Source organism: Agelaius tricolor, unplaced genomic scaffold (assembly GCF_023055355.1).
Source record: "Agelaius tricolor isolate 1412-34295 unplaced genomic scaffold, bAgeTri1.0.p SCAF_22, whole genome shotgun sequence".
In the NCBI taxonomy this organism is placed as follows: Eukaryota; Metazoa; Chordata; class Aves; order Passeriformes; family Icteridae; genus Agelaius; species Agelaius tricolor.
Window position 1 is genome coordinate 634,252 of NW_027269282.1, and position 25,893 is coordinate 660,144.

Consider the following 25,893-nt stretch of genomic DNA (forward strand, 5'->3'; position numbering starts at 1 on the left):
TGCGGCGGGCCAATGGGCAGGCGGAGCGGCAGGTATGAGATGGCGGCGGGAGCACCGGCGTCCGGCGGCCGCAGGTAGGAGCGGGACCCAGGCACCCCTCGCCCCGTCCCGGCGGCGCGCTCCCCTCGGCCTCCGGCCGTCGCTGTACGGGTCGGGCATCCCGCACCATCCGATGGGCAGCCGCCGGTCTGTGGGCCTCAGCCCGCCCATTGCGGCGCTGCCCGTGCGAGCCGCGCCGTCCCAGGTGCCGCGCCGCCCGCCGGTGCCCCGGCACCTTAACGGAGCTGTGGGGCTCAGCGTTCCGGCGGCTCCGGAGCTCGGCGAGCCGCCGCGGGGTCCCGCGGCGGTGGCGGTAGGGCCCCGTGTGCCCGCGGTGCCCGTGTGCCCGGGGCTGTGCGGCGGGGAGCGCTCCCCGCAGCGTCCCGGTGCTGCATTGCGGGGAAGCGCCGCCCGCTCCTCTGCGGGGACAGATCCCGCCCCGGCACGGCGTGTTCCCGCGGGGGGGGCAAGGCACCGTGCCCGCCGTGCGGCTCTGCGGGGCCCGCCGGGCCGGCTCGCCGCTCCCGCAGCCGCAGAGCCCGCGCCGAGCGCTCGGCAGTTGCGGGCTTTGGTAGGGTGATGGCACTATACAGACTGGCTTCGCATTTAGCCCTCCTTCTCCTTCGCTTTGTCCGCTCTGCCCGCGCTATTCTGGCGTTCCAAACACACAGGCGATGTCAGCTTCACGTAATCCACCTTCAGCTCACACTTCTGTATGTATCACCGTTCTGTTACTGCTGCAATAAAACAGCAAGGACTGCATGAGCACCTCGCTACAGCAGTGCCGTGTCGGATGACTATTAAAAAGCTGCAGTACCTTTTTTCTTCCCCTTCTGTTTTTTTTTCTCTCCCTGTATGTGTGGTGTGTAGCTGCAAACTGAGTATCCTTTGAATGGTAATTCTTGTGAATAAATAAATGCAGTTATTTATAAGAGGGCTGATGCCTCTTACCCAGCCTGATTCACAGTGGTGCCATCCTGCTCGCTGCTGAGGGACCCATCCTGATGGCACTTGCTCTGCTTATCTGGGGGCACTGCTGTGGTACCTGGGTTGGGGCAGAGCATTGCCCTGGCAGTAGGGATGAAGAGATGGTGCTCATTGCAGCCTGTTTGGGCAGGGAGTGCCTAAAATGCTGGACCTGGTAAAGGGATCTGTATGCTTAGTACAGCTGACACTTAAAATGCCCTTTTGGATAAAGAATTTGTAACATGGCCTGGATCAGCCTAAATGACTAGATTTATTTTTTTCTATGTTGGCAGTTGTCCTTAGGATGTATTCTCCTGCTCTTTATTCCCACCCTCCATAAGCAATTCTGTTAATGCAAAGCCTGAAGTACAAATTTTCCTCCAGCACTGCCTGTCACCCACAGGTAGCGCTAGAAAATCGAGCTCTTGCTTTGCTGGCCTATCACTGCACAGGCCACAAAGCTTCCTCTTTTTTTGTGCTTCTGCCCCCATTTCCTCTCATCTGGAGAGAAGTGCAAGTTAGCTAGTAAAGCTTGCATGCTGTGTGTGTGCTATTACAGCATGCTGACTTAAAGACTGGAATTAAAACCTGGTTGTCCTAAACTCCTTACCAAATGTTACTGAACATGACAGAAGATGATTTGTGTGGGTCTCTCTCTTCTCTTTGTAGTCTCTGTAACCTCTGCCTGGTTCTTCATAACTGAGAATGAAGATTGCACTGTGCCAGAGTGCTCAATTTCAAAAGAGAAACATCTGTCTGTTTAATGAATGCGTTTAATGTCCGACTCAAGCAGTGCCTAAACGCTTTGCCAGGCACTCATGTCAGCTATTTGATATGGCAGGGGTGGGGTGAGTGGAAGGGAAAAAGCAGTGGGGCTGGAAGAAGCTGGAAAAAGCCATAAAGCATCTTGCTAAAATGGCTTGATAAAGTGGCACTGCACAACTGGACATCAAGAGCTCACATCATAAACAGGTTATGAAAATAGACACAGTTGCCATCTGTGTTTTACTGGAAATAGGAAAATGTTCACTGTAAACATGACTTGATGGCAAAAAATCAAAGTGACTTGCTGAGGGTCAGGCAGAAAAAATGGTTGATTTCAGAGTTAAAGCCAAGTTTGAACACATGGCTACTTTTCTCTGAAGAAAGCCTGGGAGCTGGGGGCAATCTCATTCATGCATTCCCTTTTCCACAGCCCTTATGAGAATCTTTGAGACCTAAACTCGTGTTTGACCCCATACTCCATCCAAGTCCTGTGAGGTTTGCATCTGAACTGAACTCAAGGCCATGTTGTGTTTGCAGTATTTTTATATGTTTGCATGTAACACCCTGTCCTGTTCCCATCCAGGGTGGGATGGGCTTTGACAACAGGATCCTTGTTCTGCTACCCTTCAGTTTATTGTCTGTGTGTGTGAAGGGGGAGCATTGCTTCCCACATAGCCCAACGCAGCGTCTGGGTCTCCTTGCCAGCCTGGCCATTGCCTTGTTGCTGTGTGCACATTTACATGCCTATGAAAATGTCACAGAGCTTCGTTATCACTCCTTTAAAGGTGCCTGGGCATTTAGCTCAGTCTGAAACTGAAGCACTGAGTGCTAGGAGCTGCTGGGAATCAAATGCCTTGTCCTAAAGGTCAAAAGTCCTCAGTGTGTGTTGATTTAATAAATGACATGAACAGATGGGAAGGAGATGGGGACAGCATGGAATTGTTGGCTAATGTCAAATGGTTACACTGAAGTCAAGTCCATCTTAGAAATACTGTGCCTCTGAGTGTTGAGTTGGGCTCCTCGTCACTGCTGAGCCCTTATATTTGCCAGTTGTTTTGGGCCTGTCTGGTTCTGTAGGATCTCATTTCCACTCGCCCTCCAGCTGGAGGCAGGAGCAGGGAGCTGAGGCTCTTTCCTTGCCCTATGCTCTGCTGGGTTGAGGCACAGCCCCGCTGTTACTAAAGCTGCACTGTGATCCTAGGGACTGCCACCGAGGGTTCCTGTGTCCCCAGGTCACAGGGGGCTTGGAGTCAGCATGGGCAGAGAAGTGAGAGGAAATGTGGCTGCTTGCTGGGATAAATAGGATGAAGTTTTTCAAAGCTTCACAGGTCTGGTGTGTCCCTGACCTCTCATCCTGGGAATGCATTACATTTACCATGGTGTCTGGGCCCTTTTCTCCAAAGTGCAAAACCCTCATTCCTTGACTCCTGGCCTTTCTCACCTCTACACTAGGTAATTGCAATTAAACCATCTAGAGTTTCCTCATAAATTTTATTTTCAGAAACTATAGATAGCGGAGAATGTGATAAGCTGCTTAATAATTGCCTGCCAGCTGGCTTACAGGAACTTTTAATGTGTTTGCTTTTGGCCTATAAAGCTCTAATAATTTGGACTCCAGCCAAAACATCCTTTCTTCTTGAGCAGTAATGTGGCAGCTCTGATTTTCAGAGGCAGGAATTTCTCAGGGGAAATGGCATTAGTTTTCTTTTTTGTTTTTCTGGAGCTCAAATTCAAGGTTGAAACATAGCTTTATGGTTTGGGACTTCCATATGGGCATTCCTACAGCCCTGTTTGCAAGCTGTCTTATAGCAGCAGACAAGCATGCTGTGGCTCTCTGTGCCTTGGAGAGCAGGAAGCCTTTTAGGGAACATCCTCACAAGCTCTTGGGGGTTCCTGGAGCTCTCCTCACGCACATGCCCCTCTGCATTCTCTTGAGTGGCCCCTGGAGCTTGTATAAATATATCACAGTTCCCTGGGCTCTGCAGTGAAGCAGAGTTGAGCCAGACAGAGATGAACTGTCAGGCAGGATGTGAAGAGAAGCTGTATCTCACCAGAGTCGCGTAAAGTGACACTGTAGGTTATTGTCAAATGAATCCTGGTATCTGTGTACAGTATTCCAGTTTTTGACATCCTAGCCTGCCCAGATCCCCTTCAAAAGCCCTAGGCCCCCATCCTGCTCAGTTTGGTGAGTTAATTGGGCTGCTTTGTGTATCTGTGTCTCTCTGGTGCTGCATGCTGTGCTGCTCTGTGGCGGGCCCAGCCTGTTTATCTGTGTGCTCGGCAGCCCTGACCAGATGTCACCAGCTTATTTAAATGCTGGCACCTATCCAGGTGTTCCTCATCACAATTCCAGCTCGTAGGAGTTTACACATCTGGAGCAAGGGATGTGGCCTCTGACATACTCAGTGGTGTCTGCAGAGGATTGCTGATGAGGAGGGATTTGATGTGCTATCATCCTTTGCAAACACCACTGTGATACAAAACACAGATGCAAGGATGCAGCTTGTTCACTGCACCTCTGGAGCACTGTGGAATTACAGAAGTGTAGTGAACAAAAGCAAGAGCTGTAATTCCTGGATACCTTCGTCCTCTGTATTTGCCAGGCTGTGACTACAAAACCTCACCAACAGTACTGTGAGGAGCTGGCTGTGAGTCCTGACCTCAGTGTCCTCTCAGTGCACAAAAAGCAGCAGCAGCAGTCCAGCAAACCTGTGAGTGCTGCAGCACATTGTACTCAAATTGTGGTGCTTTGCTCAAGCACCAGTCTACCAATTGATGGTGGCATGGGATTCCCAAATGTGTTCTGGGCACCAGCTGGTGCTGCCACTTTTGGGTATCATCCTGTGGGAGGGTTTAGGAAAACATCTGTCCTGCCTTGCTGGGTTGCTCTGAGTTCCCAGACTGGTTGCTACAATAGCTTGTTAACTTTTCTGTGTTGTTTTTGTGTAATTGCTTGATTTCTTGTCTCAGAAGTAAACCTGATTATTATGGGTTGCTGTTTATAGATGGTAGTTCTGCTCTGACCTGGACACTAGCTTGGAGCTACTGGGCTGAGAAGCATATAGATGGTGTGTCTTTGCTGGTCTCTGAACTCCATTTCATCCTGCCTCTGAAGGATGCCCTAAGACTCACCTTCAAGAGCAAGGGTGACAATCAGAGGTGCATGCAGCAATTTTGGATTGCTAGGTGCCAAGGAGGTATAGGTGGGACTGGGCCATGCCTGGCTTCCATCCAGGGGAAATAAGAGGATAAAGACAGTTTAGAATGAGAAGAGTAAGAGAATGCTATCATTATTGTCAACTGGAAAGTACCCACCAGCGCACTGGGGATACAGCAGACATGTTTGGTGGGAAATGGCTGTGGGGCTTCCTCAGGCTGTGTCCCACCCTGCAGTGAGGGTCTGGATGTGCCACACGGTGCCCCGTGGCACTGCCAAGCTTCTCCAGCTGCCTGGCACTGCTGGCCTGTCTCTGCCTCACCAGCAGCTCCCAGCCAGTGCGTGGGGCTCAGCTCTTGCCTCCTCAGCCCCATGTCCCAGCCATCCCTGCCTGATAGCTTTCAAACCAGCTCCTTTATGCTCAGTCCCATGTCACCCCATATGCAAAAGCTGTATTTCTTCTAAATGTCTGCAGTGTGACCTGATTATTTTTCCTGTCCTTCCTCGCCCTCCTTTTTAATAGTGTCTACAGAAAAGCTGGCAGAGTTCAGTTATATCAGTCATGCTGACTGATAGTGCTGCATCTTCTCTTGGGATTCCTTCTCTTTTCTGTCCCTGCAGCATTCATTTCAGATTTAGCTATCAGCCCTCTGAAGACAGGGTATTGCCTTTGTTCTGTTTGTACAGCACGGAGCACAGCGGAGTCCCCAGCTGTGACCGAGGTTCCCAATGCCACAGTGATAAAAGTGAGCACATCAGTAACGAGAGGAGGCAGCTGCTGCCATCTAAAAAGATTCAGTTTTGGTGCTGGTTTCAGGGAAATCAGGATTGGATCTAAGGCTCTTCTTCTATCACTGCTCCCAGTAGGAGTTTATATTAAAATAGAGACACAAATGCATTGACAGTCATGAAAATCAGAGCAGTATTCCTATTTAACACTGTTCGACTCTGGTAATCTGATCTTAAGGCAGACATGTGAGCTTGCAGATCTTTAATGTAAAATTACTGCATTTCTGGTGGTAGCTGCCTTTCTGCATTTTTTACAGGGTCTTGGGTAGCCAGCTGAGCCATCACAGAGTGTGGGAGCACCTGGACCTGGGGTGGTGGCACTGGGAAGGAGACTTGATGAGGAGCAGCAGTGAACATGCAATTGTCTTTAAGGCACCCCTTGGTTCTCTCCCTCCTAGCACTAGAAGGCATCTGGATGCTCTGATGTTGTGATGGCTGATTGAAGTACTGCTTGATTGACTTTAAAATATTCCAGTGGCTATTATTAAAAATATCACAAGGAATTCACTCAGGTCAAACTTAAGAAATTTCATGCTGAAATGCAAATTTCTTGATGTTTCACATATATCAAGCTGTCTTGCTTCTGCTGTTTTCTTTGACGCTGGTAATATATTGCATTTTCATTTTCTTCCAAAGCACAGACCCCCACCCCTCCCAACCCTTTTATCTTTTCAGATAGGTCCATCTCCTCCAGGTTCATATCACAGATGTGTAGCCAGTGTTGGCAAGATCTACTCTGAGTTGTTTACTGACACAGAATTTGAATTCATAGATGATAGCAGTGACAGGGATAACCAATATACCTGGTTTCCAGAAGGTGGCCAGGAGTTGCATTAGTTCCAGGTTGTTGAGCACAGGCCACCATCAATAACAGCAGCTTTCTTAGCCAGCTCCTTGCCATTTAAATTGTATATTATTATCTGGTTCTCATAGTCAGAAGGCTGAATCACTCTGTGTAAGCTATTTAAATGTGAAGAAAGCAAAGCAAAAATTAAAAAGACAGTGATATTTCATAAGGCTTACTTGTGTCAAAGCTAGAGACAGTAGGCAAGAATTGGCACCCACTGTGCTGTGCACTGTGTACTCATCACAAAAGGACTCTGCCCCTGAAGACCTTATGAGTATAACCCTGGGCAAAAATTACTCTGTGTTTTTCTTGACATTTTCCAGAGGCTTATCAGTCATCCTATGAAGAGTTAGGGTGCCAAGTGTGAGGCCTGAATGTGATCTTTGTTACACCATCTTACAAGAATGTCAGTCTGAAGTACAGCCCTCAAAGCAACTTTAACTGTGGAGTCTCTTCTAATGTCTCTGCAGTCCATTCCCATTAGACTACTTTTATTTTTTTATTCTTTTTTAATCTAGAAAATAATTTTTCTTCTAGTCCTTTTGTTCTTAAAATGATTCCATATAATTCCACTATGGTTCTTTCATCTCTTTGCAAAATCTGGGATGGCTCCTATCTGGCTCTGGAAATACTGTCTTCAGACATCCTCATTAATTGATTCCTTACTCTGGCACAGCACAGGAGACAACGCTACTTCTTCCTCCCTGGGGAAATCCAAGCCTGTGTGCATCTGTCCCATGTCCCTTTGTGCTTAGCCAGGCAGAGAATTGTTCATGTTTTGTGTTCTTCAGCACTGCCTGCTTATCACCTTGCTCTTAGTATTTGGTACCAGCCGGCTCTTTCCTATAATCTAAAGATTTTGTTATTATAGAGGGAGATTTTCTCCTATTATCTGCCTTATTTTCAAAAGCTCTTTAATCCTTTTACTCCTCCATGGTAAAACTTGTCTGCTGTGGCGTGTCTGAAGCATAGGGCCTTGGTGATGACATACAAAGCGTGCAAAATGACACTGGAGATGGATTTTGTCCACTGAGTTAGACACATAAGGCTCCTCTGAAATCTTTAGCTTTCAGTGTATCCCCTTTCCCAGCCAGACAAACACAGCTGATGCCTTGCCCCAAAGGTACCTCTTCCTTCTCTTTCTTTCTTGCCTTCTGTTCTCCTTATGCTCTATTTCATGCTTCTTGGACCTTTCTTCTGTCACATGTGTGGATTTAGACCAATATCAGACCTGTGATAGCCACTACAGCAGCTCCATCTCACCTATCCGAATGCAAGCTTGCTGCCACGTGAACTTATCTGCCTGCTTGCAGAGCTCTTGCACCGCAGGTTTGATCACCAGGTTTTGGCAGTTAAAGTCTCATTTTTGTCCCAGTTTCCAAGGCATTTCCCTGGCCTGGATCTAGTTACCTTAGGGATTAATTGATCCATCATGATTTTGACCTCCTGCACCATCCACTCCCCATGAAATGATGGGGCTGTCATGCCTGAAGCAAAAACGTTGTGTGTGACAGACAGCTTTCTTTGTGACTTGGCTGGGATCACAGGCTTTGCCTCTGAAGGATACTAGAATGGCAAGAATCTCAGCACAATATAGGACCCATTTTTTTTAATCTGCTGTCTTAATCACAACCCTATTAGAACAAGGTTTTATTATTCATTGGGATTTGATTATATTCATGAGACTGGAGAGGAAGCTATTTATTCCTTTACTTTATTGTCTTTTGACGTGTCGTAAAGCAATCTGAGATCACAGCATATAGAAAATATAACTCTGTAATTGCGAGCAAGGCAAAAAAAAAAAAGGCAATAAACTCCATGAATACGTGTTTGTCTCCCCTTTGCTGCTGTTATATAAACTGTGAATGTAGGTAGAGTACATCCATCTCTCTTTTTTAACATGAAAACAGCAGATGGGGCACATGGCTCTTTCTGAAGGTTATGGTGTGTGCAGCAGTGAGGATTGGCAGGGTTATTGTGTGTAAAGCCAGTGGGGGCTTTATCTTTGCTCAGAAATAGGGGCTTGCTTCACATTTCCATTTTGATTAGCAATAATGATACAAAAGCAAATTTTCTGTGTAAGGAAGAGCTGCTAATAAAGTGACCTTTCAAAATGAAGTAGCTCATTGAAGTGCCATATCACAACAAGCGTACACAAGGCTGGTCCCAGCTGCAGCAGGCAGGGAAACTGCACGGGAATCCAGAGAAATGTGGAACAGGAATCCTGAGGTGGATGAAAAGCACATGGTGGCACAGTAATGGTAGCAAGCAGCAATGGCCAGGTGCTGTGTCCAGCTCTGAGGGGCTGATCTATGTGCTTTGTCTTTGAAAGGATCTGAAAGTGTGAAAGGCAGGCGCAGAGAGTGTTTCCAGCAAGGTTTCTGGGCACAGGGTTGTGCAGTTAAGGGACTTGGCGATTGTCCTGCCAGTGCTGTAACATCAGTTGTGCTTGGATGCCGTTGGGAATGTGTTTGCCTGGCTTTACTCATGGTAAACACAGGGTAGACTTGGAACTATTTTGCAGATTCCTCTTGGATACAGGTGGAAAGCACTTAATACCACGCTGGTCCTGATTCAAAACCCTGGTTTCTATGTAGGAATTATTTGCAGTTAAACTCCAGCAACGCAGCCTTTGGCAAGAGACATGAATCAATTTGTCCAGCTTTTCTTTTCTGTTTTGTCCCTGTGTGAAGGCTGATGCCCAGTGTGTGCCAAGGGGGCCTTTCAGACCCAATAATGCGCCCTTGTGTCCCGTAGCATGCGTGGAATTTGCATAGGCTGTGCTGGGACAGGCAGGTTTCTTTTGTTGCTGGAAACAAGGAGCAAGTTCTTTTCCCTGTCTCTGCTTCCTAATGCCTCTTCAAAAGCTCTCAGCACTCATGTAAGAAATTTACTTTTTTCTATTTATTTTTGCATTAAATGTTGTTGGACTTTGTGTGACTTCTAACACAGGCTGTGCAGAGAAATCATATCAGTCAGTGCTAGTTGACAAAATTGTTTAATTTTCTTTCTGTGAATCCAGATATCTAATTGTCAGAGGGAAGAGATAATCTGTGATGCTTGATGTAACTGCTTCAAAGTATTTGCATATCTTCTCTGTGGGGAAACAAAACTGCTAGTGAGTGAATAACAGTGCACGGATCATTGCAGGCAGGGTCACTGGGCCTATACACTTGCTATTAACCCTTCTCAGGATCTGTATTGGCACAGAATGAGTTGTCATGGGTTTCAAGCAAAGGGCTTGCTCCACATTATGGGCAGAGCTGGCACTTGTTTGCGCATTGTAGCCCTATGCAATGAAATGCGAATATGATCAGATCCATTGGCAGTTGCTTTTTGGCAGCTGATACCGAATTGTTGCATTTTGGTCTTGATTTATTGCAGATAACAAACTGCTGAAAAACTGGCTGGGAGGTGCTCAGCAAAATATGGCCCCCATTTGGAGTCAGCAGTGTGCTTGCTAGGCCACTGAGCCAGGCAGCTGGGAGCCTTTAAGAGCTTTCTAAAATTTTAGATGACCTGGCAGATTGCCTTGCAGCCTGCCTTGCAGACCTTCTTCCTCTCCATCCTCTTGAAGGGCGTCTTTGGCACCCATGGAGAGCAGTGTAAAGGGGAGGGGGGTTTGCTATGGATTCTCACGATACAAGAGTTGCTGAGAGTCTCATTTCCTCTTGTTTCAGCAAGTATCTTTCTTCTTGTGGAGCCTGAGTCCCAGCTTCTGTTCTGTTATGCTGATCAGGCATCCTGGAAATCCTGGAGATAGTCTTTCAGGCCAAAAACATAAAGTAGCTTAGATAACTGTTGGGTTCACAGATAATGTGTGGAGGTGGGCTGGAGTTCAGGTGACTTGCCACTATGTGCTTTGATGTCCCCCTGTCGTGAGCTACTGTCAGTTTACATGAGAACAGGAAGCTGCTGAGGTCTCTGAACCAGCAGTGAAGTGCTCTGTTTCTTGAGCCAGTGGATGTGAGGTTCAGGGGGCTGCAGATGTTTTTGGTGGCAGCTGTGTTGAGCAGTGAGCAAGGATGCCCAGCATGGTCTGAACACAATGGCATGGCCTCCACCCTTCAGCAGGGAGGAGAGGAAGATCAAGGTGCTCCAGGTCTTCTCTAGAAAAGCCTGTTTTGAAGAGAAAGCCTTTATGGGCTTAGGGGTGTTCAGCAGAGCACTCACTGCCCCACATCTGCATCTAAGGGACTGATGTGATTCCTGGTACATAAGCACAGCATCCCTATTAACTGTGCACTTGGCAGCTGCCCTTGGAAAATGGTGTCCAGTGATAGCTCACAGCTGAGGATGGATGTAGAAAGAATGGAAAGTATTATATAAGAGCTAAAGAATGATTAAAAGATTGAGAAATGTCACAGGCTGAACACACACAATATGTGCAAGCTGAGTGGGTAGGCATCCTCCTCCCAGAGCCCTGGAAGAACTGGCACACCCATTCACAGAGCCAGGCTGTCACTTTATAGCTGAGTATGAAATCAGGACAGTAGCTCATGACTGGAGAATAATGACACTAATCCTCACCTTTAAGTAAAAGAGTGGAGGGAGAAGCTGGGCAACTCCAGCCTTTGGGCTTGACTTCAGAAATATGAAAATGTTTGGAACACTGGTGGGAAGAGGTAACGGAAAACCTAGAGGTAGATGGAAATTGGGATAAAAGTTAAGTGTGAGCATTAAGAGTGCTGATTAACATGAGATATCTCTTTGATAACTCTTTGATTTGATTTTCTACATGGTAAATGTACCTATCCTCTGGTAGAGTTATGCACCTGTTTGAGATAACTGTTAGAGCAGTGTCTCGGGTGCATCCCTTTTCCCATGCCACATGAGAAGCTATGAAATGAAGAAAGGTGTCAGTAGAGAATAGGGAGGGCAGATAAAGGACATGAAGGGATGACAAAGAGGTAAGAACTGGATGAGCTGAAAAGGGATGATCTAGGTGAAAAGTTAGTAGGGGTTCCTCAAGGACTGATCTTGCATGGCTCATGACAATGAGTACTCACTTGCTCCAGACTCAGAGTGAGGAGCTGGCAGAGAACAGTAACCAAAGGGTTGGCAGCGTGTTACCTGGGAGCATTTGACCACACCCACAGCAAAACTGAGGGTTCAGTGTTGTTGTACATTTATGACCTTAAAAACAGAGTCCCAGGACATGGGAACTATCTGTTTGTTGATAGAAAGGTAGGTATGATAGAATGGCAATAGGAACTGATGAGTGTAAGCTGGCCATGAAAAATTTAGATTGTTTTTCAGACTTTTGGGCCACTGGGAGTGAATTTCTGGGGAGGAAGGGAAGTAAAGCCAAACTTATTTATGACTTAAAGTAATAAGTTAATGTAAAATATTAGGTGTCATCTCTGCCAGAGCTAGTATGATGTAGATACAGTGAAACAAGTAGTAAAGATGTAGATGTAGTTTTCATTGGGTGTTGCCTATGTCATCATCACGCTGTGGAGTGCTCGTCTTAGACTGTGTTGTACAAACAGTCCAGAAATTATTTTGCTCCATAGGGAAATGTAACTGTGCTGTGCTGAGCACTCACCAAAGTCAGACAGTGCTGTTGGTGTAGACTGGTAGCTCCTGTGTCAGCAGATGTCTCCTTCAGGGCAGACCAGCTGGCTGTAAAAACCAAAGTGATGAGGAGTTACTGTATTTTTTTCCTCTTTCCCTTTTTTCAGAGATGCCATCTGCAATTTTGTCATCTGCAATGACTCCTCCCTCCGCAGCCAGCCGATCATCTTCAATCCCGACTTCTTTGTGGAAAAGCTGCGCCATGAAAAGCCAGAGGTGTTCACAGAGCTGGTTGTCAGCAACATCACCAGGCTCATTGATTTGCCTGGGGCAGAGCTGGCCCAGCTCATGGGAGAGGAGGACCCAAAGCTGCCTGGGGCAAACAGCACAGCCTCTGGATTTTTTCGTTCTCTGATGTCTCTGAAGCGCAAGGGTGAGTATGGATGCACAAAGTCTGGTGCCCACCTTTGAGTGATGCTGTCACCATTTGTTACACTGAGTTTACAAAAGTTTCAGCCCATAGTTTTGAACTTGTGGAATGCTAAATACTATGGTTTCATAATCTCTGGGGATGCCACTTCCAGAAAGGAGCAAAACAGGCCAGGAAATTGATCCTGGCAACGCCCTGCACTTTGAGAATAGTTCCCCTTGTTCTGGGATTATTGCTGTGGTGTGTGTCAGGCTGGCCTCAGTGGGTCAGCTGCCCACTGTGCAGCTCAGAAATCTGTAAGTATCTTCCATCCAAATGCTAGTGCTGCTCTGGTCCATATCCCAATTCAGTGAGTCAGTGACAAAGCTCTGCAGACTGACTGATGAAGCCCAGTTTCAACTCAGGGAGGTGACATATTTCTCTTTCTCTATTAGACAAACATTCCACTGGAGTTTTCTTCTGCTAAACTGACTATTCTTATCTTCTCTCAAGTTCAGCTGTCTTGCTTGTGAAACATTAGCCCCAGGCCCTTCACAGAAGTCTTCTTTTGAGTGTGGTTGTATTCAGGTCCTTTTCTCTTCAATGGCTGGCATTTATCACTCTGTTTTGTTGAAACTAAAAGGGTGTTCTAGGTGTGTGTGTGTCTTCTCCCACCTTTGCCCACACTCAAGGGAAGCCTGGTTCTCCTGATAAGTTCATTTAAACCTTCTCACTCTTCTAGGCAGAAGCAGCCTCCATCTGGCCCCCTCACATTCCTCCTCAGCTCTGGTTTCCCAGCTTAGACTGGCTGGCTGCTGGCAGAGAAGCTGTGAGCTGCCTTTAAATGTTGGCACCCTGAGGTTGAACACTTCTGATTAGTCTTCCCCTTTCTTTGAGCAGTTCTGCTATTGTGAGTATCTCAGAGAAGGGAGCTATTGCTATGGCATAGTTTGACTACAGCTTTTTTCTGTCTTCAACCATTATATAATTTCTCAAAGTGATTCTGATTATACCAAGCCTATTCCTCCACTGTGTTTCATAAGGACAAGCTTTGCAGCCCTAGTGATGAGGCAGAATTTTCTGGTGGCAGTTTCAGCCATCCACTTCTGTCTGACCCATCAAGAATCCTGGTGCATATACTCACCTTAGGAAAATAAAAGACTTCAAGTCCTTTAGCATCCTTAGATGAGAATTACTTTATTTTGCCATTACTTACTTTGCTGCTCCACAATAGCAGGTCTCTGTGCTGCCCCTAAACTGCAGTTAGACTGTGCTCATACCTGTTATTGCTTCTCCCTCTTCCCAGAGAGTAGCAGACACCTTAAATTCTAGCACTTGCCACTTGCTCACAAATAAAAGTGAGTGAGTCTCCAAATTAAAAATGTTTTCTTAGTGTGTATGGAAACCCCCATGTTCTTGTCAAAACCTTCCAGCAGGGGCTGGTGAGCCTTCTCCAGCTCAATTTTTTTATTAAATTATCTGTACTCTGTTGGGAGCAGTGCTCTTATCAGAGCTGACATCTCCTGCTAACTCTGTTCCCCAAGAGCTCTGCTTTCCCCCATTCACATGTCTCCATGGCTGTGTGTCACTACAGCTAGCAGATGTTTCCAAGTCTGCTGGCTGCACTCCCAGGCTGCAACAGCAGTGTCTCCCAGCATTGACAGGCACTGTCTGTGAACTCCTTGGCCAAAGTCTGAGAAAAGAGGTTTGTGACTACAGAGAAAATCAGTTTCATGTACTGTGTGTTTCATCTTGGAGCCATCATTTGTTTTTCTTCATGTTATAGACCAGCTACAACAAACAAAAAATTTATTTCTTCAAAGCCAGAGGCCAAGGACCATGGAGCTCAGAGCTGATCAAACTGCAAATGCTTACAACTTCTTTGAGCATCAGGAAACTCAGTCTCATGCTGCTGCTTAGTTTCAGAAGCAATTGTACAATAACATCTAAGCCTTTGTAATGCAGCATCCATTCTCCAGACACATCTTTCAAGTTTCTTTGAGAATCAAATTCTCATTCAGATACCAGCTTCTGACTTCAAAACTAAATTGAATTTGTCAGGCCCTGCATGTCTCAAGAAGATGTATTTTCCTCTTCTGTTCCTGGCCACTGTTGAGTCTATCTGTTGAATGTCTAATGAGTTTAGTTTTCTTCAAGGACAAGAATCTTTTGCCAATCATTCTCTCCCTTTGCACTCAAACCTTTCAGATCTTTGGTGTGGATCAAGAGCTCGCATTGCCCTCCTTTCTCTTGCAAGACTGAAGCATGTGCTTTATCAGAGTGAGGTCAGAAAGTTCTTGATTTAACAGGAGGCTGGAGTTCCTGGTGGCTTACCATGTATTTCAGAAGTCCTGGAAGAAAGCAGAACATTCTTCAGGCGGAATAAATTTAGTTACACAGGATGGCTGCTAGAGAAGTGCCTAGGGTTAACAGGTCTCCCTCACATGCTGTGAGCATCAAGACCACAGAGCAGTAAGATCTGTAGTACAAGAGACCAAAAGCAAGTAAAATCAAAATGAGATATGAGGGGAGAAAAAAGCAAGAGAAAGTTTGTGGGGGAGATAACTTTTATCAGACCAGCCAATGCATTGCTTGGATTACTGGGCCATCAGCTGTAGCAGTAAGGAGGGAAACCTTCAGTGCAAATGGTGCAGATGTCCAGCCTGCCCTCAGAAGTGACCCATGTTGCTGGCAGTCTGGTCATGGAGAAGGGAGGAATATTCTTTTCTCATATCTGTTGTCTCTTTGAAGCCTAAGTACCAGGGCAGGACAAACCAGCTCTGTACCTGGTTCCAGTTCTCAGTCCCAGTCAGCATGTTGTGGTACAGTCTCTCCAGTATCCTGTCTCCAGTCCAAACCTATACTCATCTGAGGGAAGAAGTGTGGTGCCCAGAGTTCTGGTTGCTGAATTCTCTGGGAGTTGTCTCCCCACCTTCTGAGGGACAGATCATACTGGCTGTGTGTGTTGGACAGAAAAATCCATTCAGTAGCAAGGTTGCATTTATTAGAAAACACTGTCCTTCTGGATAATCACTGTCTCACCTGGGAAGTTCCTTTGTGGACAAGAAGAGTATTCTACATTGGTTCAACAAATGCCCTTCAGTTAAATGGATTTCTCATCTAATGTTTCCTTCCCTGCAGGGATCCCCTTTCTTTCAGCTCAGTTGTTTCCATCTTCTGGGACTATAACCTGTGTTATTTACTGGAGTTCTGGAGCTGCAGCTCCTGCCCAGTCTCAACCCCATGAGATGGGAACAGACTTCAAGAGAGGAGCCCAGTTTATTGCTTTGCTACTCTCCTTCTGCCTTGTTCAGCTTTCATACTTCACTCAGACCAGGGCAGCTGACGTAGAAGAGAGATTCACTGGGATGAGGAAATCCCATGTTTTACCCATGCCTGAAAAGGAAGCTAGTGTGAGCCAGTCAGAATATGTCTGCTCTCCCCAGTAGTGCTTATTTGCCTCTCCCATAAACTCATAGCTGCAACTCTTCTTTCTGTTCCATTTCATGTCAAGCCACAGTGAGGATTAATGTGGACATTTCTTTCATGGTGTGGAGTGTGCCAGTGTGGCAGGCACCAGGCTGTCCAGGCTCTTACATCTGCCTTTCCCACTTTGCTCTTTTTGTGAGGTCTGGGCTTGCAGATTCTGTGCCATTTTAAACTGAAGCATCTCTTCTGGTGTTGTTTTTTTCTTCAAGGGCTAGAGAATATTTGTTTTAGCTGATAAAAGCTGTAATTAAACTGAGGTAAGAAGCAAGGATGATGAAGCCCATGTGAGTACAGCATGGTGAGATGAAGTCACTTATTCTGGAGTGTTTGTGAAACCTCACATCTGTGAGGGTCCTTGTCACCTTCACCCTTAACATTTTGGGGCTCTGCTCTTTGCATGTTGAAATGCTGTTGTTTGGGGAGCTTTAATTTCTGTGGCTGTTGGTTCTGAGCTGCCTGAACACGCTGTTTTCTGTTCTGCAGAGAAGGGGGTGGTGTTTGGCTCGCCGCTGACAGAAGAAGGCATTGCACAGGTTTCCCAGCTAATCGAGTATCTGCACAAGAGTAAGTGCCTCTGATTGCTGCCTTCCTATCCCCATGGCTGTCTGTCTGGCCCACCTCAGGTCTCTGGTGCACACAGAGTGACAAGCTCTGAGCTCTCCAGCAGCAGGAGTTTGGGACTGCCCTGGGCAGCTGTTCCCCAGAATTGCCTAGCAGATATGTCAGTCTATTTCCCTTTGTACAAGGACTTTCTGTACTGGTGGGAGACAGCTTGAAGCCATGTCTCTGAATGCAGTTCACTGTGGTTTGCTGTCCAGCTCTGGAAAGAGGGGGGAACTACTTTAGTAAGAAGGTGGGAAATCAGCCTCTGATTATTCAGTGCCCTTTTTTCTCCCCTCTGCTGAGCAGATCTAAGAGCAGAAGGCTTGTTTCGAGTGCCAGGCAACAGCATCAGGCAACAGATCCTAAAGGATGCTCTGAACAGTGGGACTGATATTGACCTGGACTCTGGGGAGTTTCATTCCAACGATGTGGCCACTCTACTTAAGATGTTCCTGGGTGAATTACCAGAGCCGCTGCTGACACACAAGCACTTCCATGCCCACCTCAAAATTGCAGGTGAGTGGGCAGCAAGAGGTAGGGATGGGCAGAAGGACTGGAATTGGCCTAGAAAGCACAGTAGGCTGTGAAGTGTATTCCTCAAAGGCAGCCTTAGAAGGAATCTTCCTCCACCTCAGCCTGGTGGTGGAAAGACAGGAGCTGATTAACAAATCAGACCAAGTCTGTCTAGACCATTCTTCTCAGATACCACAGTGGTAAAGCCCACAGTGATAACCTGGGTCTCCATCTGTTTTATGTCCGGGGTTTTGAGCAAGTTGTGGTTTCTATGTATTTAATAACTGTTATTGAACTACCTTATGTGAACTTGCTCCATCTTGCCTTCACAGCTCTTAGCAGCTCTGTTGTTCTGTGGGAGGAGTAGCATAGATTAACACATCAAGTGGGGAGCTGGGGAGCTGAGGGGAAGAGAGATGGAGGGCCAAGAGCTGTGCAGGGGTTTGTAGGAGATCTGCATATGAAGAGGAAAGGATAAGCAGTTGCAACAGACAGCTCTGAGGGAAGGTAATGTGTCCTTCATGTTCTGCCTTGTGATTTGGCAGACTTGACACTGTTTGATGAGAAGGGGAATAAGACCAGCACTCCAGACAAAGAGCGCCAAATCGAAGCCCTCCAGCTGCTGTTTCTGATCCTCCCCGCTCCCAACCGCAGCCTGCTCAAACTGCTGCTGGACTTGCTCTACCAGACTGCCAAGAAGCAGGACAAGAACAAGATGTCTGCCCACAACCTTGCCCTCATGTTTGCACCCCACATCCTATGGCCCAGAAATGTGAGCAATGCTTCAGTGTCTGTGGGTGGGATATTGCAAGGTAAAAAGCAAAGGCTTGGCAGGGGAAAAACAAAGGTTTGAGAAGGTTGAGTACTGACACAATGATGTGAGGGTTGGAGGCTGTGATGGAGAGGTGGGAGCTTCCTGGCAGGACTCAGTCCCAATGTTCAGCCCAGACCTGCCATGAGTCTTATTTGCAACTTATGCATCTTCTGTTTCAGTAAAATTGAAAGCACAGCACAGTCATGCTTCTTCTTAGAATGTCAGCTCCAGAAAAACCTAACATATCTCTTCAAGTTTTCTTATGCTGCTGGTGAACTGTTTTGCCTCAGAGTTATCTGATTCTCCTCTCAGAGCAGCTTTGGCTCTGTGAGTTCTGCTATAAGCCCTGCCTGCCTGTCATCTCAGAGATCTCCTGCTGTGGCACTGTGTGTGTGTCTGTGTCCCAGAAGAGACCCCTCCTCCTCCCCTTCTAATGGATGGCTGTGTCCCCTTGCCAGGTGACAGCAAATGACCTTCAGGAAAATATCACAAAGCTAAACAATGGAGTGACCTTCATGATCAAACATTCTCAGAAACTCTTCAAGGTGAGTGTGCTTTGGCATCCTGCTCTCCTGCCTCCATCACCAGGAGGCTGAATGCCCCTTGTCCAGACAGATCCCACATGTTGAGTGTGTATTCTGTGGGCTCTCTTCTGCGGTAGGAGAAGAAGACTTTGTACAAGAAACCATTCCAATAGTGACTGGGGAGGAGGTCTTTGCTGGGCAGGCAGTGCTGGAGGTGGCTTTGCCAGGGCAGGTCAGCAGCACGGTGCAGTGTAACACTCCCCTCTGCTGGACAGCAGCACCTGCTGCCCGGCGGGAAACCTGGCCCCGAGGGCAGGTACACACCGGGCTGCACCCGGGTTCTGGCAGGATAAGGGAATGGAAGGGATTTGTCCTGCCTCAGTGCTGCCGGGAGCAGAATGCCTGATGCACTGGGTTGTTTTGTTGGGAATTTCTCTGCAAATGGTCATCAGCCCACTGCTGTTACAGGCACTGTCCAGCTCTGAGGAGGGTGCTGGGTAGGACAGTCAGGAGTGTGGGGCTTTCAACTGTTCCTCCAAGGAAATGTTTCTACAACAGACAGTCTCAACTTCTCGGGGCCTTCCTGGTCACTGGAAGCATCTGCTCACTGCAGAGTCCTCCCGTGGAGAGTTCCCCTTCTGCCTTCTTTGTCTGGCCCCAGTTTGGCCAGCTCAGAACTGGGGCAATTACTTAGAGCAGGGTTCCACAGGAACTTATCCCTGCTCTGAGTTCCACTTGTGCTGAATGTCTGCATGTAAAGGATACTGTGAAGGGGAGGATACTGTGAAGGGGATACAGGGAGAGGACATGAAATTCCATGGCTTTATTTGCCCAGAATGGCTGAGTCTTGATACAAGTGGCTTGTGTTGTATGGTTGAAAAGCAGCTCTTGCTGGAATTGCCCCAAGAGCAGAGATGTTAAACATACATTTGGCCATTTCTCTGCTCATGGTCACAGGCTCCAGTGTACATCCGGGAGTGTGCCAGGCTGCACTATCTGGGATCCAGAGCCCACACATCAAAGGTAAGGCCAGCCAGTGCAGCCTGTCCTCCATGAAAGGGCAGAGGCTGTGATGTTATGAATGGGTCTTTGTGAGTGATAGAAGCTGAAAACAAACCAAGTCATGAAAGAGGATCTGTCAGAGGGCAGGAGCAAGAGAAGCATATGGTGTGATAGTGCAGGCGGCTGCATTAGGGAAATTGGACAGAGTTGAAGCATCTGTTAATCAAAAGCACAGGGAAAGAAAGCTACGAGCCCCTGTTAAGCAGCAAACCTGCTCCCTGTGCCCAGTACATGCAGCACCTGCTCCTTCACAGGGCTGCTCCTTCCAAACTGACGGACACGCCTGCTGCCATGGCCAGGATGCTTGGCAGAAGTGCTGAGATAAAGGCTACTTGCTGCCACTGGGACAACATTTGTGTCTTGCCAGCAAATGCTTCCCTGCCTCATGTAGCTGCAGAAGAGGGAACATGCATGGCAAGGAGCTGCACTGACCCTTCTCAAGCCTGGAAGGGCTTCTGCAGCTCGCATCTGGGAGGGGAGGGAAGAAGCAATGGGGTCACCTTTGTATTGCTGTCACCTCTTCCTGGCACGGGGCCTGCTGATGCAGTGCTGCTGCAGAGGGGTAGGGAAAACACAGTCCTGTGCTTTCACTGGGGTTGAGGCAGCTCATGAGACTCTCCTGGACTGGCTCAGATGGGTGGCTCGCTGGGATTAAAGCATGGGAAGCAGCTTCTGTCTCCGCTCTCCCAGGACGACCTGGATTTGCTGACGTCTTCTGGCTCCAAGGAGCTGCAGCCCCTCAAGTCTCAGAAGCGAAGCCGGCTGGACTCCTGCCATCAGGAGGAGACCCAGCAGCGCACAGAGGAGGCACTGAAGGAGCTCTTCTTGCACGTCCACAATATGCCTGACTCTGCAAAGAAGAAGAAGCTTATCCGGCAGGTAGTGTGGGGAGGAAAGGTATCTTGGGGTGTGCTTGTCAGCACAATCCTGGGCACAGGGCTAAAGACAGGATCTTCTTGAGAGTTGCTCCTAATCCTGGGCAGGCTGGGGAAAGTGGATTCTGGGCTGTGTAAGGGGCAGAGCTGTAAGAACTGTAAGAACAGGAGGAGAAGGTGTCCTGGATGTTGCTGTACCAAGTAGCACTTTTAAGTTTGGTTTTTCAAGCTAAGGACTTGCTAGCCAGCAGTTTCCCAGTCCTGATCATGGCCTTGTTGAGCTTCCTCCCTCAGGAAGGGAAAAGTTTCTTTCCCTGTGGCCTGCAGAGAGTGGACAAACTGGTCTCCTCTTGGTCTCAGACAATTTGCTGCACCAGACAGACTGGTCAATATGGTCAGCAGCAGTCGTGGCTGCCAGCCTCCAGCTGCTGCCCAGCCTTCTTTCTGCTCCCAACATCTGCCACTTTTGGTTAATCTGGTAGCCAGCACAAAGCACCTTTGCACCCAAACTCCCCGTAATCCTGGGTGGAAGGTGTGGCCTTCCTCTGCTTTCTTCCTCCTGCAGTTCTGAGCTGCTCCTCCATTTTAGGGGGTGAAGGAGAGAAACTGAGTTCTGGGACATCAGGCAGAGCAGCATAGCAGCAAGGGACAGGTATAACTGTGCTAACATACTGCCCTCGTGTTTCCTCCTAGTTTAATAAGCATCCAGCTGCTCTGACTCCTGGCTCTGATGTGCCCACATCCCCAGCACCACGACGCACCCGCTCGCGCTCCTTCAGCGGCCTCATTAAGGTGAAAGCAGCCTCTGACCCTTGCTCTCTGCTGTGAATTTCTGATGTTGCTTTTTGCTTCTGCCTTGCCCTGCCTTGAATGAGACCCTCAAAGGGTAGAGACTCCTCAAAGTATTGCCTGCCAAACAACACAGATCCACTGGGGCAGAAAAGGCAGCAGAGTGACAAAAAGCCTTGTTAGTGTAAAGTGTAATTATCTTGAAACACATGGCTGTAGGATCTATGCATCTTTCTGGAAAATTGATTGCTTCCTGAGATGAGATGAGGATTGACAGGGAGCTGGTCATGAAGTCTAGCATGTTAGCACGGGTTTTAGCACATTATGGGCTGCCCTACAGCAGCATGTACCTGCTTCTGACAAGCTGGGCTCCTGGCCAGGCCCCAGGTCAGCTCCCAGACTCTTTACAATCAGGCAGGCTCAGCCTAGTGGTGTGGTATTTCATGTGGTTCTGCTTTGCAATCTTTGTCGCAGCTTGGCTTCCTTTTTTTCTTTCCCAGCATTCAACTGCTTACCAGCAAGGCATCCTGCTCCTTCCCTTTCTTTTTTACTTTGCACTTTAAGCACTAGCCAACAGCCCTTTCTTCTTACAACAGCGGAAAGTTTTGGGAACTCCAGTTATCCTGGAGAGGAAGAGCAGGGATTCCACACCAGAGCCTGTGCGGGTCAGCAAAGAGAACGTCCAGCTGGTAAGAGCTGCTCCCAGCACCACTGAAGCTGCTGGTGGGGAAGGGTGTGGGGAGTTTGAGTGCAACTTCAGAAATCCCTAGGGAGCTGTTCTCTGCTCAAGAGAAGGGTTCCAAGTTTCTTCCGTATGATAAAATAAGGTCCTGAGAAGCTGCTCTGAGGAGAACAGAGCAGATGGCAAGGGCAGTGTCAGACCAGGGATGACAGCTGTAGGATGTAGCTGCTCTACTCCAATTTTGTTTCTCTGGCTGTGTCCTGCCCTGGGGCATAGTCTTGTGCTCCCTTCCCTCTCTCTCATCCTCCTCCACAGGTTGTACAAATCCTGCTGCCTGTATGCAGTAGGGTTGTCCCAGACAAACCAAGAGTGGATTTGGGTGATAGATGCTCTTTGGTGGTACAGGCTGCTCCTAGGGAAGGCTGTGGATGCCAGTTCATTCACCAGCTTTCTACTCCTATTGCCCTCTCTTGTCCAGTTACAGAAATGTGGCTCTCCAGCTCATATGTCCCAGGCCAAGCTGAAGTCTTTGGAAGGCCAGAAAGAGGTGAGACACTTCCCCTTACCCCCCATTCCTCTTCCTGCAGGGAGCCTGGTGTGCTGAAACCTGCTGAGGTGACAGCACACACTCAAGGCTCTGGGACAGCTGTGGTGCCCCAGCTCGTAGCAGTCTGCTCCGTGCTCAGCTGCAGGCAGGTGGCATGCTGGAAGCCAGACCCTGAAGGGTCTTACAGCCCTTCTGCCTGTGAGTTGGCAGGCTGGATGTTGCAGGAAGCAGAGGGAAGCTGGCAGCACAGGATGGTGCTAACAGCCTGTCAGGGCAGCAGTGGGACAAGAGGTTGGTGCAGCCCAAGACCGACTGCTGTGTTTGCTCCTCTCTGCTCTCTGCCTCATCTTGAGCTTTGGCAAAGGTGTGGGAGGCTGACACCAGGGAAGGGTCCTTGCAGAGGGAGAATGTCAGCCTTTTTTTGCATGGTATTCTGTGTCTCAAGCATTTAACAGCACCTGTTCTCTGCTCCAGGGATCCTGCAGACGCATGCGAGCTCGCCTGCTTTCCAAGGATTCATCCTCCCTCTGAATCACCTGGCACCAACGCATGGATGGGGATGGCCCCGTCTCACAAGCTGTGAACGTGCTGCACTGAGAGGGGAGTGCTGCAGGCTCACAGCAACCCTCACCAACACAGCAGCGCTCCTGAGACTGGACCTTTGCAAGGATTGCAGGGATTTGTTTCTGTATATAAATTACATTTCATTTTACTATGGGGCAAACCACTATCTAACCAAAACCTGTGCAGCATGTCTGACCTGCTGGCTCTGGGAAGAGCTGGCGTGCTTGCTTACAAGGAGAGCCCTGTTCATTGCAGGGCCCTCTGTGCACTCCCAGCTTTCTTGTAATGTTGCTAGGCTGTATTTTTTTGCTTTTCTGTTCCGAGGTTTTAACATGTTGGCTTGTTTTTGCTTCCTTCCCCTGTTAGTAGTGAGAATGATGGGCTGTAACCCTTACCCACATCCTGACATCCAAGCTTGCCTCCAGTCCTCCTCTGGAGACATTCCCTTCTCTGCTTCTTGGTTCCATTTTGCTCTGCTGTTTCCCAAGGGCTGAAGTGCACGAACGGTACAGAGCATGGGATGGGCCTGGAAGGAGAGGCTCTGGATGCCATCTTTTCAAGTAGGGGCAGGGGAAAGCAGCTTCCCCAATAAACTCATCCCTCTGTTTTAGCTTGAGCTGGATGCAGCCCTTGCTCACTGCCCTCATGTTTAAGTGGCACAGTTCTGAACCAGGAGTCTTAGCTTTGTGTTCACTCAGAGAGGCTTAAGCTGAGGAGAGCAGGAGGCTGGCAATCTTTGGAAGTTAAGGTGCCTGGGGCAGGCAGAGTCTTGTGTCTGTGTGTGAAAAACACACAGTGTGAGAGGTGAGAGAGGGCTCCATCCATTTGTGCTCTGCTGCAAATGGTGCCAAAGGCTTTGGCTCAAGATATGTGGATGGCTGGTAGGGCAAGTGGCTGATTAGTCATTAAACTGGGGGAAAGGCTGAAGCTGGGTTCAGCTCTTTGGTCTGAGCTGCAGAAATGAGATGAAACCTTCTAGATACAGGATAAACCCCAGTCACAGCTGGCCAATGTCAGCCGTCTCGTTAAGCCAAAGAGCTCCAGTAAGCCAGTCTTGCCAAGAACCTGTCTGCAAGCACTCTGAGGTAGGATACACACAGGGTTGCTACTGTGAAATGAAGATTTAATCAGCTGGGGGACCATCTAAACACTTCTCAGCCCTTCTCAGCAAAGTAAATAATCTCTGGAATCCAATTATATTTGTCTTCTAATCTTTAAGAACCAGCAGCCAGCAGGAGTTAGAGCTCTGCTCTTGACAGCTTTCTGAAACAACTGGTGGCAGGAGGTGTGAATATTGGGATATGAACAGGGAGTTCAGTCTGATTGGCTGGAGCTGTCAGAACAGGGCATTGGAGCCCTGTGTAACTTAACTGGAATTTGTCCCTTTTTTTAATTGTGAATTTTTTTTTAAGATACAAATCCTCATGCTGCTCGGTACAAAGGGTGGTTTTTGGTACTTTATCAGGGATGCTTGTCTCCAGTCTGACCCCAGTTGGAGCCTTGAAAATATAGGGGGTTGAGGGACTGTAGATGTGGGAGTTGGGAGTTGCTGGTGTTAGGAGCCTCTGTCACAGCAAAGAAAGAGCTGTGGTTCTTCAGGGACCATACTGATGGTGATGCTGTGAGGAAGGGCAGAGGCTGTTTGCTGTGGTAGTAGTATGTGCTTTTGGATGTGTCTGTAATCATTCCCTCCAGAGGCTGAAGCTGTCTGTGTGCTTTTCTCCAAAGGGCACCATGTTTTTCTGACTGAACTTCTGCCCTGTCCCTGCAGCCTGCTGTTCGCAGAGACCTGAGAATCTCAGCTTTGCCTCTGAGCAGAGATGAGGCACAGACTAAGGTCGAGTGGCAGCACAGGGAGAGCTGGGTCTGCTCCTGCTATCTCTGCTCTTACTCGCATTGGGGCAATTTCTGGGTGAAGCATTTGTTCACTCCTCCTCTCCCCATTGTCCCTACTTGGAATATCTCGCATCTCTCTGTATGGGTGACTGCTTGGCAAGGCAGTCTTGTACCTGAAATTAAATACACTGCTCCCATATAGATGAGACAAATGTAACTCTCCACTGTCCTCCCTTACTGATGGCTCTAGCTCAGGGGCTCTGTCTGGCTTCTGGCACAGCTGAGATTTGTCCAGCTCTAAGAAAAGTTACCTATGGGGCACTGGCCAGGCCTTCTGCATGTGTCACATGCCTTACCTGCCAAGGGGATGGGTGCCAAGGGGATGGGTGCTGTCATCAGTCCTGGGAGGGGTTCAGTGCCCGGGCTTTAGTCTGTGCTGCTGGGCTCACCATGTGTGGCTGGCAGATTCCACCCCTAGGACCTTGGCTGTTGCTGTCCCGATGCATTCCTGCTGTCTCCCAGGCATGGGAGAGTTTTAGTTATGCTTGGATATGTCTCGTTTGTCTGCCCTGTGCAATGACTCATGAGGATGCTTCTTCCTAGAGCAGCCGCTAACTGTTCCCAGAGTCTATCATTTCCAGAGTATTTTTAATCTTTGTCCTTATTTATATATGCTATGTCAGTACTGCTGCAGACTGTTGCCTTTCTGTGTGTTATGTGAAAACACCACATTAAATGCTTTTATTTTTAGTGGGTTTGCTTGGTGGCTTAAGCAATTTCATTGGGACAACAAGGACTCCCATCCACCTTCAAAAAGAAGGAAATGTCTGCTTAGAAGGCCAGAGCTACTACTCTGAAGTGTGGGAGTGCTTGGTCAGGTGCTGCCCACCTGCAGGGTGGCCTCCCATGGCACTAGGGCTCGAAAGCCTCTGGGATACTTGCATGATACAGGGTGCCCAGACAGGCTGTCTTTCCCTTGGAAGTATGAAGTTGGACCTCTTCTTTTCCTGTCTTCCCCCTGCTGTCATCCAGGGTGATGGGAAATCAGGTTTACAAAGAACACTTTATATAAATAATGGATCAAATGAATAAATTTTTCTCTGTAG

General features: G+C 48.1%; 1 protein-coding gene across 2 annotated transcripts; it reads left to right on the forward strand.

Annotated features, from left to right (window-relative positions):
• On the forward strand, nt 1-25,542 carry ARHGAP19 (Rho GTPase activating protein 19). Of its 2 annotated transcripts, none has more exons than XM_071446227.1 (12): nt 1-74; nt 12,248-12,513; nt 16,462-16,542; nt 16,888-17,097; nt 17,640-17,866; nt 18,367-18,453; nt 19,390-19,455; nt 20,185-20,373; nt 21,063-21,161; nt 21,755-21,847; nt 22,319-22,387; nt 22,862-25,542. In XM_071446227.1, exons 1-12 carry the CDS (start codon nt 13-15, stop codon nt 22,916-22,918), a joined length of 1,506 nt encoding a protein of 501 aa, XP_071302328.1. In that variant the 5' UTR covers nt 1-12; the 3' UTR covers nt 22,919-25,542. The 2 variants fall into 2 exon arrangements, with proteins under 2 accessions (XP_071302328.1, XP_071302329.1); XM_071446228.1 differs by lacking the exon at nt 1-74 and adding an exon at nt 9,346-9,444.
• Nucleotides 25,543-25,893: the final 351 nt, after the last annotated feature.

What these genes read in the sequence shown, in the direction of transcription:
- ARHGAP19 (XM_071446227.1), top strand. Translation starts at nt 13, where the DNA reads ATGGGCAGGCGGAGCGGCAGGTATGAGATGGCGGCGGGAGCACCGGCG. An exon ending in ACATCCTATGGCCCAGAAAT is followed by an intron (nt 17,867 to 18,366) that starts GTGAGCAATGCT and finishes TCCCCTTGCCAG; the next exon opens with GTGACAGCAAATGACCTTCA. An exon ending in ATTCTCAGAAACTCTTCAAG is followed by an intron (nt 18,454 to 19,389) that starts GTGAGTGTGCTT and finishes TCATGGTCACAG; the next exon opens with GCTCCAGTGTACATCCGGGA.